This window comes from Sarcophilus harrisii, chromosome 5 (genome assembly GCF_902635505.1).
Source record: "Sarcophilus harrisii chromosome 5, mSarHar1.11, whole genome shotgun sequence".
In the NCBI taxonomy this organism is placed as follows: domain Eukaryota; kingdom Metazoa; phylum Chordata; class Mammalia; order Dasyuromorphia; family Dasyuridae; genus Sarcophilus; species Sarcophilus harrisii.
The window spans coordinates 115,724,620-115,739,631 of record NC_045430.1 but is presented as its reverse complement, the minus strand read 5'-3'; the positions used below and the strand labels follow the sequence as shown (position 1 = coordinate 115,739,631).

Sequence of the window (15,012 nt, the reverse complement as noted above, 5' to 3'; positions counted from 1 at the left end):
AAATAATATGATTCTAATATGTGAGTTGGTCAAAGAACAAATCACAGAAACAATCCATAATTTCATTCAAGAGAATGACAATTATGAGACAGGACACCAAAACATATGGGATGCACCAAAACCAGTTCTTAGGGGAAATTTTATATTTATAACTAACTACATGAGTAAAATAGAGAAACATGAGATCGATGAATTGGGCATGCAACTAAAAAAGCTAGAAAAAGAGCAAATTAAAAATCCCAATTAAATACCAAATTAGAAATTCTGAAACTCAAAGGTGGGATTAATAAAGCAGAGCCAAAGACATCTATTTTAACTAATGAATAAAACTAAGAGTTGGTTTTGTGGGAGAAAAAAGCCCCAACAAAATAGATAAAGCTTTGTTTAAGCTGATTAGAAAAAGGAAAGAAAAAAATCACCAGCAACAAAAAAGAAAAGGGTGAACTTACCAACAATGACAAAGAAATTAAAACTAAAATCAGCAAGCATTTTGCCCAACCTTATGGCAAGGAGTCTGACAATCTACCCAAAATGGATGAATATTCACAAAAATATAAATTGCCCATGTTAACAGAAAAAAAAATAAATTACTTAAATAGTACAATTTTTGAAAAAGCAATTGACCAAGATATTAACTCCTGAGAAAAAAAATTTTCAGAGCCAGATGGATTCACAAGTGAATTCTACCAAACATTTAAAGAACAAATAATTCCCATACTATGTAAACTGTTTGGAAAAATAGATAAACAAAGAGTACTGGCAAATTCTTTCTATCACAATAATGTGGTACTGATACATAAACCAAGAGGAGCCAAAGCAGAAAGAAAATTACAGACCAATCTACCAAATGAATATTGGTGCAAAAATTTTAAATGAATATTAGCAAAGAATTACAACAACTTATCAGTAAGATAATACACTATAATGTCCAGACTAGCTTCCTGGAGGGCCTCAGGATTAGCCAGAGTCAGGATAAATCAAAGTCCTTGGTCTTTAGGGGGAGAAGTGAAGGAGGCAGGCAAGCTGCCAGGCGGCTTGCCAAAGATGCAACCTGGATTCTGGAGTCTGGAATCTCCAGACTCTCTCCTCCTTGTCCTGCCACCAAGTCACTCTGAATTCTCTCCCCCAGACCTCCAATCCTTGCCTATGATTATCTCACTACCAAAACATTCAGCAAGCACCAATGGTGAGGAGAGCCATCAAATCACTATTTCATCTAAATATGTATGTATTGTCATTATTTCACATCGAATAGGTAATTAGCCTTAAGTGCTCTCATCTGATTCAAGTGATACCTTTTTCAGAGTTTCAGCCCTATATAATACATTATGACCAAATGGGATTTATTCCAAGAATGGAGAGCTTGATTCAATATCATAAAAACTATTACCGTAATTGACCATCTCAATAACAAAATCAACAGAAATCCTATGATAATCTCAATAGATGTAGTCAAAGCTATTGACAAAATACAGCAACCATTCCTATTTAAAAAAAAAAAAAAAAAACAACACTACAGAACATAGGGAAAAAGGGAAATTTCATTTATAAGCAGTATCTATCTAAACCCAACAGAAAGCATATTTTGTAATGGAGAGAAGCAGGATGTATTCCTAATAAAATCCAGTATGAAACAAGGATGTTCATTATCACTAATATTATTCAACATTATACTAGAAATGCTAGCTTTAGCAACAAGAAAGCAAAAATAAATTAAAGGAATTAGAATAGGAAAGGAGGAAATAAAACCAATACTTTTTATAGAGGATATAATGATATACTTTATGAATCCTGAAAAATCATCCAAAAACCTACTGGAAACAATTCACAGCTTTAGCAAAGTTACAGGATATGAAATAAACCCACAAAAATCCACATTTATGTATATTACTGACAAAGACCATCAGCAAGAGATAAAAAGAGAAATTTTATTTTAAATTAGTGTAGACAAAATAAAATACTTGGGGGTTTACCAGTCAAGACAAATGCAAAAATTTTATGAACATAATTGCAAAACATTTCTCATACAAATAAAGTCAGATCTAAATAATTGGAAAAATATAAATTGTTCATGAATAGGCTGAGTTAATAGAATAAAAATTACAATTCTGCCTAAATTGGTTTACTGATTCAGCGCCATATGAATCAAACTGCTAAAAAATTATTTTATAGAATTTGAAAACATAATGACAAAATTCATCTGGAAGAAAAATTGCTGGGAAAACTGGTAAATATCATGTCAGAAACTCAGCATAGACGTACATCTCACACCACATATCAAAATAAGGTCAAAATGGGCATATATGACCTGGACATAAAGGATGATTCCATAAACAAATTAGAAGAGCAAGGGATAATTTACCTATCAGATCTTTGGAGAAGGGAGGAATTTATGAGCAAAAAAAAAAATGAGAAAACATTATAAAAGGCAAAATGAACAACTTTGATTACAATAAATTAAAAAGTTTTTGCACAAATAAAATCAATAGAAACAAGACTAAAAGGAAGTACAAAGCTGGGAAAAATTTTTAAAGCCAATATTTCTGAAAAAAGGTTTCATTTCTAAAATACATAAAGAACTGTGTCAAAATTATAAGAGTAGCAGTCATTCCTCAATTGATAAGTGATCAAAAGATATGAACAGACAATTTTCAGGTGAAGAAATTAAAGATATCTATAGTCATATAAAAAAATGTTCTAAATCACTATTGATTAGAGAAATGCAAATTAAACTAACTATGAGGTACCATCTCACACCTCTTAGATTGGCTAAGATGACAGGACAAGATAATGATAAATGTTGGAAGGGATGTGGGAAAACTGAGACATTAATCCAGCCATTCTGGAGAGCAATTTGGAAATATGCCCAAAGGAATATAAAACTGTACATACCCTTTGATCCAGCAGTGTCATTACTCATTCTATATCCCAAGAACATCATAAAGAAAAGAAAAGGACCCACATGTGCAAAAATGTTTGTCGCAGATCTTTTTATGGTAGCAAAGAATTGGAAATTGAGTAAATGCCCATCAATTGGGGAATGACTGAACAAGTTGTGGTATGTGAAGATAATGGAATATTATTTATTCTATTAAAATGATGAACCGATTGGTTTCAGAAAATCCTGGAAAGATTTACATGAACTGATGGTGAACAAAACAAGCAGAATCATGAATATGTTGTACACAATAACAGCAAGAATGTGTGATGATCAATTTTGAAAGTCTTGGTTCTTCTCAGTGATTCACTGATCCAAGTATTCCCAATAGGTTTTAGACAGAAAATACCATCTACATCCAGAAAAAGAACTAAGGAAACTGAATGTAAATCACCACATGCTGTGTTCACTTCTTTTTTGTAATTTCTTTTTTTATCTCTCCCATAGTTATTTTTTTTTCCTCTTTGGCTCTGATTTTTCTCTCCCTACATGATTCATAAAACAATATGTATTAAAAATAAATACATTTACTAGGGAAAATAAAGATTATGTGATGTTTAAAATTAGAATATTCTTCAATGTTTCAATTAAGGAGATGCCATAAATCCTTCAAATATAACTTTAATTCTCTTTTTGGTTCCATTTTTTTTCCTTTTGTTTCTCCATTAGATTTATCCATTTCTGAGAAAGGATCATTGAAATCTCCTATACCTATTTATCCATATGTTTTGACATTAGGTTAAATTTTCTTTATTAAAATTTAGATATTAGGTTGTTTCATAAATTTTTAATAGAGATAAAATCTTTTTACTAGAGATAAGATCATTCAGCTCAGTTAAGGAACCACCTCTTATATAAGCTCTCACCAGATTCCTCTCTTTAATTGCTAGGGTATACCTCTCATTCATTCTCTTGTTTTTATCTTTTTTTTTTTATTTTTTTGGTTTTTTTTATATGTATACACATTTATATTTATTTATATGTATACACATTGTTCCCTGCAGTATTATACAAGCTCCTTGAAGTTAGAGGCTATTTTGTTTTTAATTTTATATTCTTACATCCCAGAAAAATCCCTGATATATAGTAGATGATTAATAAGTTTTTGTTAATTGACTGACTGTCTATGGTAACTTTTAAAATAATATAGTTTTCTTATTTCTCAAATTGTTCATTTTTATTTTGCTTTGTTTGCATAATTCTAACTTCTGTCTTTTATGAATGAAATATTTCCCTATACATTCATTTTCATTCAGTATTTGTCTTTTAAAATGTGTTTTTTATGTAGCCAGCAGGTTGAACTTTAATTTCTTTTCCAATCTTTTACTTTTTTCCTCTTTATTGAATTGAGCATTTAATTCATTCATATTTAAGTTTATAATACTTAGATTTTGTTTTCCCCCACTTATTATTTTATTGATTTTTATTCCTTCTCCTATTTTTAAGGCAACATTTCATTGCTGTGAAATTTTTTTTTAAATGAGAAGTGGTGTATTTCCAAAATACTAAATTTTCACTCCCTTCTCTATTCCACTTCCATGTTAATATAATTTTTGGGTTCCATCACAACTTTCTTATTTTTATCTTTGTTTATTAGTTATTTTATTAGTGCTTTCTTTAGTTTGTGAGGACTTAATTATTATTCACTTATACAAATATTAATTAATGAAAGAAGTGACATGGTGGGATTCATTCTGTATCCTACTTTACTACATACTCTGATCATTCACTACTCTTATGTCCAATAAATCTCATTAGCTCTACATCTCTCCCTTTCTATAACCATCATGGATTTTGGTTATACCTAGGTACTGAGAGCTGCCCTCTCAAGTTGAGATACATACACTTCTGGGAAACATAAATCTTATTTGAAAAAGATAATATCTTTCTGTGTCCAACCTTCAGGGACAAAACTAAGTCCATCATTTCCTAAGACAAATATATATTATCCACCTATATTTCACAACAATGTTCTTCACTGGTGTTCTTTCCTCCTTGGAAGGAAAAAATTTGCTTTCAATCCCACTCCATACTAGTATTTCTTTTCCATTATTTTTTCTATTATCTCATAGTTCCCCACAAATTTTAAAATTATATATGTATATATACTCCTTATTATTCCCATTTATTAATTATCAATAGTTTATCATATCTAATTATTTTAAAATTCTATTTGGAACCTTTTTGGTTTTCTTGCTTGCCATTTTGCTAGATTTAATTAGGTCTCAAAGGGAAGCTGCTGTTCATAGAAATTATTGTTTTTTCTTCTAGTTATTCCTGCAGTTTGATTAGTTTTTTCATTAAGTATTTAGATGTTTAATGACTATTATATATCTTTGCATTGGTAGTTTCATTATCAATGCCAATGATATAAAAAATTATATATAATTTAGGAATATATAAAAAAATATTAAGGGGGTATATAAAAAATTCTTAGTTCTTAGAAGAACAACATAGCTGATCATCTGACTTCAGCTCTTGCCTACATCTATAACAATCCTTTCTCTGGTCTTTTTATATTTCAAGTGTTGCATGACTAAACAAATACATGATATATATTTCCTCAAGAAGCCATAGATGAGTAATCATTATTTATCCAGTCATTATATGACCTTGTCCTCTCTTCCTTTCACCTACATAGCTGTAGCACACACTTCATATATTCCTTACTGAGGTCCCCCATATTCAAAATCCCAAAATCCTTGGCCTCTGTGGTCAAGTTTGCAATGAAAACTTGCAGACGGAATTTTAGAGGAGTACTGAGTCCTTCTAGGATCTTACCCTGGAGGAAGAAAGAGACATATTTTCCCTATTTACATAGCTCTGCCCTAGAGCAAATTGTCATACTATCTAAACCCCTTGGAATTTTCAGGGGATAATGGAAATAGGTTAACCCTTTTCACTGAAGTGAGTGGTTATACCTTTTATGGCTCTTATTCTCAGAAGATGATAGAAGATTGGGGAGTATTTCCTGAGCATATTCCTTCACCACTGGAAGAGGCAACAGCACATCACTCAGACCTTCATGGGGCTCAGGTTGTAAAAGATACCATTAGAGCAAACTCTGTAGGACACTTCTAGGGCCTCAGTCTCAGAAGGAATGATTAGGACTTGTCCTGTAAATGTGTAGCTTTGGGAAGTTGAAGTAATTTTCCCATGTTTTTGTTTCTTGCCTGAAAATTGAAGAAGTTGGATCAGGTGGCCTCTGATGTCCCTTTCAGATATAGATATAGTTTATCCAATGTTCATTCTGTGTTCTTGGAATATACATTACTCATGGCTCAGGATAAATTTGAACTAATATTTTTTTAAAGAAACACCTTAAAAATCTGAGCAAAATGTTTAGATTCATATGAATCTTAATATTATTATTTTTCCTTATGAAAATAAGGGAAATGTGTCTCCAATTAAATTTTAAATCCTTTGAAGAAAGGAACAGTGTCTTGTTAATTTGGTACATCTTTTTCAATGTCTGGTATTGTCTTTTATGCATTGTAGATATTCAATAAGTCAATGAAACTTGAATTCTTATCAGAAGTCTTGCATTATTCATATGTGGGGCCCAGTAGCAAATCACTTCAACTCTCTAGGACTCTTTCCTACTCTAAGTCAAAAGAGTTAAATTAGATAATTTTAGCTTTACTTCATTCTAAAATCCTGTGATTCAATGACTCCAAGTCACAGATATGACAGATTGACAACTTTCTCATGTCATATTCAATATATTTCCCTCAAAGCATGATAGACAAAACTGAGAATTTCAATTGCCTTTTACTTATATTATCATCATGACATACCCTTGGTAGGAGACAGTTAGGCCAGCCACATCAGAATTATCACAGCCCATTGCAAACAGGGAAAGCAGTAGAAGGTAACCAAAGAATGAAGATACCAGATAGAGTTTTGAAGCTCCAAATACACTGATCCTGAATTTTTTCATAATTAGTCCCCCCGAGAATATTCCAAAGGCTACTGCAGGAATGTTGATAAGTCCTTGGGAAACAAAAAAAAAAAGTAATTATGAAGTGAATTACCAAATGTTTTACTTCATATTTTAAGAGTATTTGATGTTTCTTGAACAAATGTTCAATAAAATTCTTTATAATAATGAATGAAGTGGACAATCATACCCACTAACATGTAACAAATTTCTACTATATTTAAGATTTTGAAATTAGAGTTGCAAAGTAAGGAATCTATACTTTACTATGAATATACTGATCAATGGTGAATTATTATTGTTCAGTCATTCAATTCTATCCAATTCTTTATGACCCTATATAGCATTTTCTTATCAATGACCATGGATTAATTTACCATTTCCTTCTCTAATGGATTAAAACAAACAGAAATTAAATGGCTTGCCCAGAGTAAACGTGTGAGCCCAAAATTAAACTCTGATCTTCTTCCTGATTCCAGATCCAACTCAGTACCCACTGAGCCACTTACTACGTCCAAGGAAACAGAAAGTAAGTGACTTTTTCTGGGTCTCACAGCAAGTGTCAAGATTTAAATAAGAACTTCTTAAGTCCATCACTCTATCCATCAAATGACCAAATGTCAATAAGACTTCACAAATGTAGCCCCAGAATCTAACCCATTTTGACCCAGACTCAGAAATACTGAATTAAAATGACAGAGAGTTGGGTAGTAAAATATTTATTAAACATTGACTAAAAACATAGGATCTATGATGTTGAGAGAAGCAAGGAACCAGAAAAACAAAAGTTATTGTTCACAGCAACAATGATTGTAATGTGGAATGATTAACTATGAGAGACTTGATTCTTCTCAGCAATTCAGTGCCAAGGTATTTCCAATAAACTTCAGATGGAAAATGTCATCTACTTCCAAAGAGAAACCTGTGGAGATTGAATACAGACCAAAGCATACTATTTTCACTTTTTGCGTGTGTTTTTTTTCTCATGGTTTTTCCATGCTGTTCTGATTGTTCTCTCCCAAGATGACTTATATAGAAATATATAAAAAAGAATATACATGTATAAAATAAAAAATTAAATAAAATTGCATAGCATCTAAAAGGCCATTGTTGTTTTTCATAATTGAAGAGGAGCAAAATGTTAGGTTCATTTTACAATGTGTCTGACTATAACTGATCAGAACAGAGCTCAGAAGGTGCTATCACAGATTGGGCACAAAAACTACATCTAGATTCACATAAAGAAGCATATCATATATATGTTGTAAAAGCAGATATAGTCCTTGAATTCTAGGGTGACCATTGACAAAATAGTGATAAAATGTGTTCATTTTCCTTATTATCCTTCTCCAAGTTTTATACAGTTTACATTCTTTAGCTTATGCCTCTCCTTACTATCCTCAGGTGTATTATATCTTCTCACTTTACTCTTATCAAAATCTGTTCTCAGGAAAGAAGTTGAATTTCATTTATACTGCAGAATAAATAGAACCTCTTCATTTTAGAGATGACAACTAAAGAACATAAAAGTAAAATCATTTCCCTAAAGTGAGCCAAGTAGCAAGACCAGGATCTGAATCCAGATCTTGTGAATTCAAATGTAGTATTATTTTTACTACACTCCAGAGCTCTGTACATTTAGAATGGTTCAAATTTTGACTTTTCACAGTAATAGTGACATTATAAAAGTACTAACATTGTAGGTTAAAGAAATGAGTACTGGCAGGAAAAACAATTACACGTATCACATAGTGGATAAAGAGGCTATTTTTGTACAGCAGATCTTGCTTACATCTCAGAAATTTTGTGGGAAGAGATAATACCACATACTGTTTAAGGATTCATCCAGAAGTCTATTTTTTATGGAGAGAGAAAAGTTACTGATTAGAATACAAGAGCTAAGGTTACCTTGTTTAGTGTGTATTGATAAAGAAACTGGCTCAGACAAGTCATTTAGGCTTTTTGGTTTGAACTGAGGATTTCCCACCTCCAGTCTGGTATTATTTGTACTGTGCAAGACTTTTTACTGTTGTTTCGTTGATTAAGTCCTGTCCGACTCTTCATGATTCCTTTTGGTCTTTTCTTGGTAAAGATACTAGAGTTGTAAAATTTCTATCTCCAGCTCATTTTACAGATGAAGAAATTGAGGCAAACAGCATTAAATGATTTGCCAGGATTACACAGATAGTGTGTGAAATTAGATTTAAACTCAGGTCTCCTGACTCAAGGTCTGGCATTCTATCAAGTGTGCCACCTAGTGTCCTACTAGTTAACTGCTTCTTACATGATTCAAAAGAAGAAATAATGGTACATAATACATATATACATATATATGTATATATGTATATATTAATAGTAAGAGAAAAAGGAACATAACTTGGTTAGTATATAGGTAGGACAATGCTTGGACTGGATGAATTTACATTTACATTTACATTTACATCAGCACCATTTACGTTTATGTAAATTGAGAGCAAATCACAACTTCTTTAGCAGGATAATACACTATGACCAAGTGGGAATTATACCAGGAATGCTGGTTCAACATCAGGAAAACTATTACTATAATCGACCATATCAATAACAAAACCAACATAAATAATATGATAATCTCAATAAATGCAGGGGAAAAAAACTTTTGACAAAATACAGCACCCATTCCTATTAAAAACACAAGAGAACATAGAGATAAAGAGAGCTTTCCTCAAAATAATAAGCAATATCTATCTAAAACCCACAGCAAGAATTATTTGTAATGGAAAGAAACTCTCATTCCCAATAAGATCAAGGGTAATAAAAGGATGACTATTATCACCACTATTATTCAACATTGAATGAAAAATGCTGGCTTTAACAATAAGAAATGAAAAAGAAATTCAAGAAATTAGAATAGGCAATGAGGAAATAAAACTATCACTCTTTGCAGATGATACGATGATATACTTAGAGAATCCTAGAAAATCATCCAAAAACCAACTGGAAACACTTTACAGCTTTAATAAAGTTGCAGGATATAAAATAAACTCACAAAAATCATCAGCATGTCTATATATTACTGACAAAGTCCATAAACAAGAGATAGAAAGAGAAATTCCATTTAAAAATAGTGTAGACAAAATAAAATGCTTGGGGGTCAATCTGCCAACACAAACTCAAGAATTATATGAACATGATTACAAAACACTTTTCCCACAAATAAATTCCAATCTAAACAACTGGAAAACTATCAATTGTTCATGGCTAAGCCAAACTAATATAATAAAAATGACACACAACAAACTTTCAGAGTCTCAGTGCCTTCATCAAGGCTATATGTATTAGGCTACATAATTTGAAAAGTTCCTTTTAGTTTTAATATTCCAAGATTCTAAACTTCTGAAGTAATCTGTTCTGACAGTTTTGTCTAGTTTTGACATGTTTTCAGTTTAGGTAATTTCTGGGGTCATAGATAAAGTTGTGCTTTTAGTTCCACTTTTAAAACAGCATTTATAGAACCAGACTTTTAGGCCTGGTTTAAGATGAATATTGATGTTTTTCTAGAACTACAAAATCTGGCCTTTGAGAAAACAATTTAAACTTAGGTATAACCCATGTCTGAGCCTGACTTTCTGAGCCACTTTTGAGTATAAGAAAGTGAAGTTGTCAATTGTATCATAAACTTCTGAGGCTAAGTTAATTAATTAGATAAATTAATAAGATAAATTTTTCATAAATTTTATTGAACACTAAAATCTATCTGAATGATCCTCTACCAAAACAAGAGTTCCCCAGTTTTTCAAATTACATTTTTATTTATATCTTCTTTTTTTGCAACACTCAAATTTCTCCAAATATCCTTTCCTCCTCCCTGTAGCAGAAATCCAACCCATATTAAAATGATATTTTAAGAAAAAAAAAAGGAAAAGAGGAGGTAAGCTAGCAAAATTGAATTGATTGTATTGTGAATATTTGGTTTTGCTTTGTTTGATAGTATAATTGTAGGTCCTTATATTCCCCTGATGGGTAGCAAATTTTGTTCTGGCCATTCATTTTTATTTTATGTATATCTTTCCTTTTTAATTGTGTTTCTTCTAAGGAAGAAATTTGGAATGAAGAAATTTTGTAAAGAACATTTTTAAGTCAATCTATCACTCTAATAGTATTGGATTATATAATCTATCCACATTCAAAACCGTGAGAGATTACTATTTTCCTTATCTCTAATAGTTTTTTTTTGAATTTGATGTTCTCCTTCTTCCTCTATAAAAACAGCTAAGCACTTTTTTTCCAGTTACATGATATATTTCAAAGTCATTCTTTAACCACTGACTTTCCTTTTTTGTTAAGCCCCATCCCTACTTATTGTTCCCTTCCCCAGTTTGGGCATTTTGTTCAACTTATTAACTTTCTTTCTTTTATTCATGTATCTAATTCTTCCTCTCTTAAAAAAAAAGCAAGCAAAATCACCCTCTATTCTCTTTTTTTAATCTATTTTGTTGATTTTTTAGAAATTTATTTAGTTTCCCTTGAAATCATTATCATCTACTCCCTGCCCTTTTTGCCTTTTTGTCTGTGCTAAACTTTTATTTTTGACTCTCATGCTCACTTGTTCTCTTAATCTCTGTATTCCTCAGGGAATTAAAAACATGGAAAGTACCAATATTGTTTCCTTTTCTCAACAGTTTCTATTGTGTGTAATCTTCCCTTTTCTTTTAATTTTTGTCATTGTTGTGGCTCACTCTAAGAAATATAGATTTCTACAGAAGATAAATAAAATAGAAGTATTGCTTAAGATAGAATATTTTTTCCTATCTTCCTGATTGTGTAGATTATCACTACTTCTTTCCTCCCTATTTGCCACAAAATCTCCTCTCTCAGTTCATATTCTCCTATTCTGGGTGTCAATTGTCCCAGAAGCTCTAATTTTTTCTCCTAGGAAAGGATACTATTATGAAGACACATTATCCATTCAGAGGTAATATTCTCTCTGAGGACCAAAACCTTGTAGATTATATCTGTTATTATACTTTCCCCTGTAAAGAACCTCCTGCCTCAAACTGCAACAGAGAATTTTTCAATGGAACTCCCTTCTACCAATGAATTGAGACTTGAAATCTTTCAATCCTTTTCTTTTTTTTTTTTTTACATATTCTCCTATAGTTCTTCTCCTCCTCCTCCTCTTCTTCTCCTTCTCCTTCTCCTTCTCCTCCTCCTCCTCCTCCTCCTCCTCCTTCTCCTTTTTCTTCTTCTTCTTCTTCTTCTTCTTCTTCTTCTTCTTCTTCTTCTTCTTCTTCTATTACACAAATTATTTCCCCTTAATTTTAACCATTTATTTGATTAAGGTACATCACATATTCCTCTCTATTCTTTCCTATCATTCTCCACTTTTATGTATCCTCCCATCCATACATAGTTCTATGTAAAAATAAAATTAAAAAAAAAAAAACACACACTAGGTTGATTTACCAGATGAATGTTATAAAATTTATTCCATGTTTATTCCAGTAATTCCAAGCAATTCCTTGTTGCTCCAATTAATTTCCTCAATGTGGTTTCTGTTTTCAGTGTGTCTCACATTATAATGTTAAAAGGGATTTTTTTGAAATGGACAAGGTTTCTGGTGTTATGTTGCTATGGTTAAGCCTATGTGTATTATTTTTCTTTTTAGTTTTTATTTCTTTTTTCCAGGATAATTTATTTCATTACTTGTACTTTTCCTGGTAGCTAATATTTTTAAAGGCTTTTTTTGGCCTCTGTTGGGATTTTTGCAAAACAAGTAAAATCATAAAGTCAAATTTTCTTCAACTGACTTATTGGATGTACATTAACCTACTCTACTTATCTATTCACTTATACTGATGATTAGGTTCTGATTTCCAAGATATGTCACCTTGAATTGTATTTTCAGGACTTTTGAATTTTAAAATACAGTCCTTCATTTCCTCTAGGCAATTTCTTGCTATTTTTAGAATTAATGATTTGTCATTGAAATCGTTAAACTTAATTACTATATGTCGTGGTTTACAGCATTGTCTATTTTTTTTATAGATGATCTGTAGATTTTTTTAAGTTGGTACTGAGATTTTGTGTTCAAAAGTCCTAGGTTCCTTTGATATGCAATTTATCACATATAGTATAAAGGCTTATTGGCTTGTTTTCTGATAAACTTGTACTACCTAAGTTTTGTCTTACAGATCAATAAGTTTTGCTTATATGAAGATTATGCTTTATTTTAATATTTTTGCTTTTTTGGTTCTTTTATTCTTGATTTTCTTTTATTTCTATGTATATAGATTCTTAATGTCTTGTCATTTTTTCCTTTGTGAGATTTGGTCCCACAGATTCAAACTTTTTCTATTTCATTGATTATTTGTGACTTGTAGATCATAAATTCTGCTTTCTTGATTCTAATTTCCCTCTTGAATCATCCCAATACATCCTGCTGTAGTTTTATGCTCTCTTGTGAATCCACAAGATTTCTGTGTCTTCAGATGTGAATTCCATTTTCTATCTCTTCAGATTAATTCAGAGGTGTTATTTAAACGGCAATATTCCCTTCTGTTATTATAGCTTCTATACTCATTTATTTAATTTCCCTCAATATCCTTAACTGATATTTTTCACTTAAAGTTCTCAATTTTCTTTATCTGTATGTTTGTTAATTTCATTCTCCTTTTATATTCTCCTAATGTTCATTTTTGGACTCTTTCCTTTTTCTCAGTAGTTTCCCTGGGGTTTGATTCAAAGCTTTCTTAATCCATGCTAAGGAATTTACTTTATATAGTATCAATTACTGCCTTAAATAATTTCTGTATGGACATAATTGATCTCTACTGGACAGCAGTCTCCATTTATGTTGGCATCTTGATTAAACCCCTTCTAGTATTCCTCAATTCTCTTTTATAACATTGTTGCTGTTTTAGACTAACTTCCCAAGACAGAGTGTGTATGCTTGGGGCAGGTGGAAGAGATTGTTTTGTGTGTGTCAGTTTGTGACTAACAGAACATTGAGACTGATGGGTATAACATGTTAGGAATTATGAATGAAACTGCTTTGTTGTTACCTCAGGGTTTTTTATGTCAGACCATGAAGATAGCTAAAATTGAGAATATCTATTTGAGAAAGGTTTGAGTGGCCACGAGGAGTGGTGAAAATATCTAGTCCTCTATGTTATTGGTCATATGATCTGAAAGCCAATCAATCTTAATAACTTTTCTAGAATTTTATATTTTAAAAAAGTTGCTTTAATAGAATATATTCTACTTAAGGTATCCTCAAAATAGAATGCTTCACATGTTAAAATATAGAATCTAGGCTAAGAGTAATATAGCTTCTTTGCTCTAGTTGATATTATATATCACAAAAGGAAAAAACATTTAAGAAATGAAAAAGTAGATAAATGGTAAATAGTTAGGTATGTGTATCTTTGCAATAAACTACTTCAAAGCTCATAAACTATGCCAATATTTCTTATCTCTGTTTTGTACTTTGATACTGACTTCGTAATCCTATAACTTTGTCAGTGAAGAACAGCTTTATGGATTTTGATACTGGCTTTCATGATTGGCAATGGATCTTATCTTCCTTTTAAAAATATACTACTTTAAAAAAATACAAACAGCTGAAATTTTGGGGGGAAACTCCAGGGGAAGACCCAAGATGGTGGAGTGAACAGGAAGCTGCTCTAACTCTCTCAGTTTTCCTCAAAAACCACATGAAACCAAACTTCTGAGCAAAGTATGATGAAATGAAAACACTTTCCAATTCAAAGTTGGGAAAAGTTCAAGAGAGATCAGTCTTACTGGAATGAAAGGGATGTTCAGGCTATCCAGACAGATTCTAGGAAAGCCCATGAGAGGGTCTTAATCACAGCAGATCAGTAACTGACACTTGGCTCAGTAGTGGGGCAGTAGACCTATCCCCAATCTCAGAACAGAAGGCAAATTCTGGAAAACCAGCCTGTTTCCTGGAAAGAGCAGATAAAGCTACCCCCTCCAAATGCAAGGGGTTCTTGCCAAGCCAAGGCTCAGAGCTGAACAGGAAACTTGGGACAGCACCCCCTTTACCCCAGAAGCAGAACTTGACCTTAAAAGTAAAAACAAGGAAAAACCAAAAGAAAAGGAAAGACAATGAGCAAGAATAAGAAAAGAAACT

The 15,012-nt window shown here is 31.7% G+C and overlaps 1 protein-coding gene across 1 annotated transcript in view; it reads right to left on the bottom strand.

The window, feature by feature from the left end:
* Nucleotides 1–15,012, bottom strand: part of SLCO1C1 (solute carrier organic anion transporter family member 1C1) — a 114,792-nt gene that overhangs the window by 31,247 nt on the left and 68,533 nt on the right. Inside the window, exon 10 of the mRNA XM_003771161.4 lies at nt 6,736–6,931. Coding sequence (XP_003771209.2) covers nt 6,736–6,931 — 196 coding nt within the window. The remainder of the gene's footprint in view (nt 1–6,735; nt 6,932–15,012) is intronic.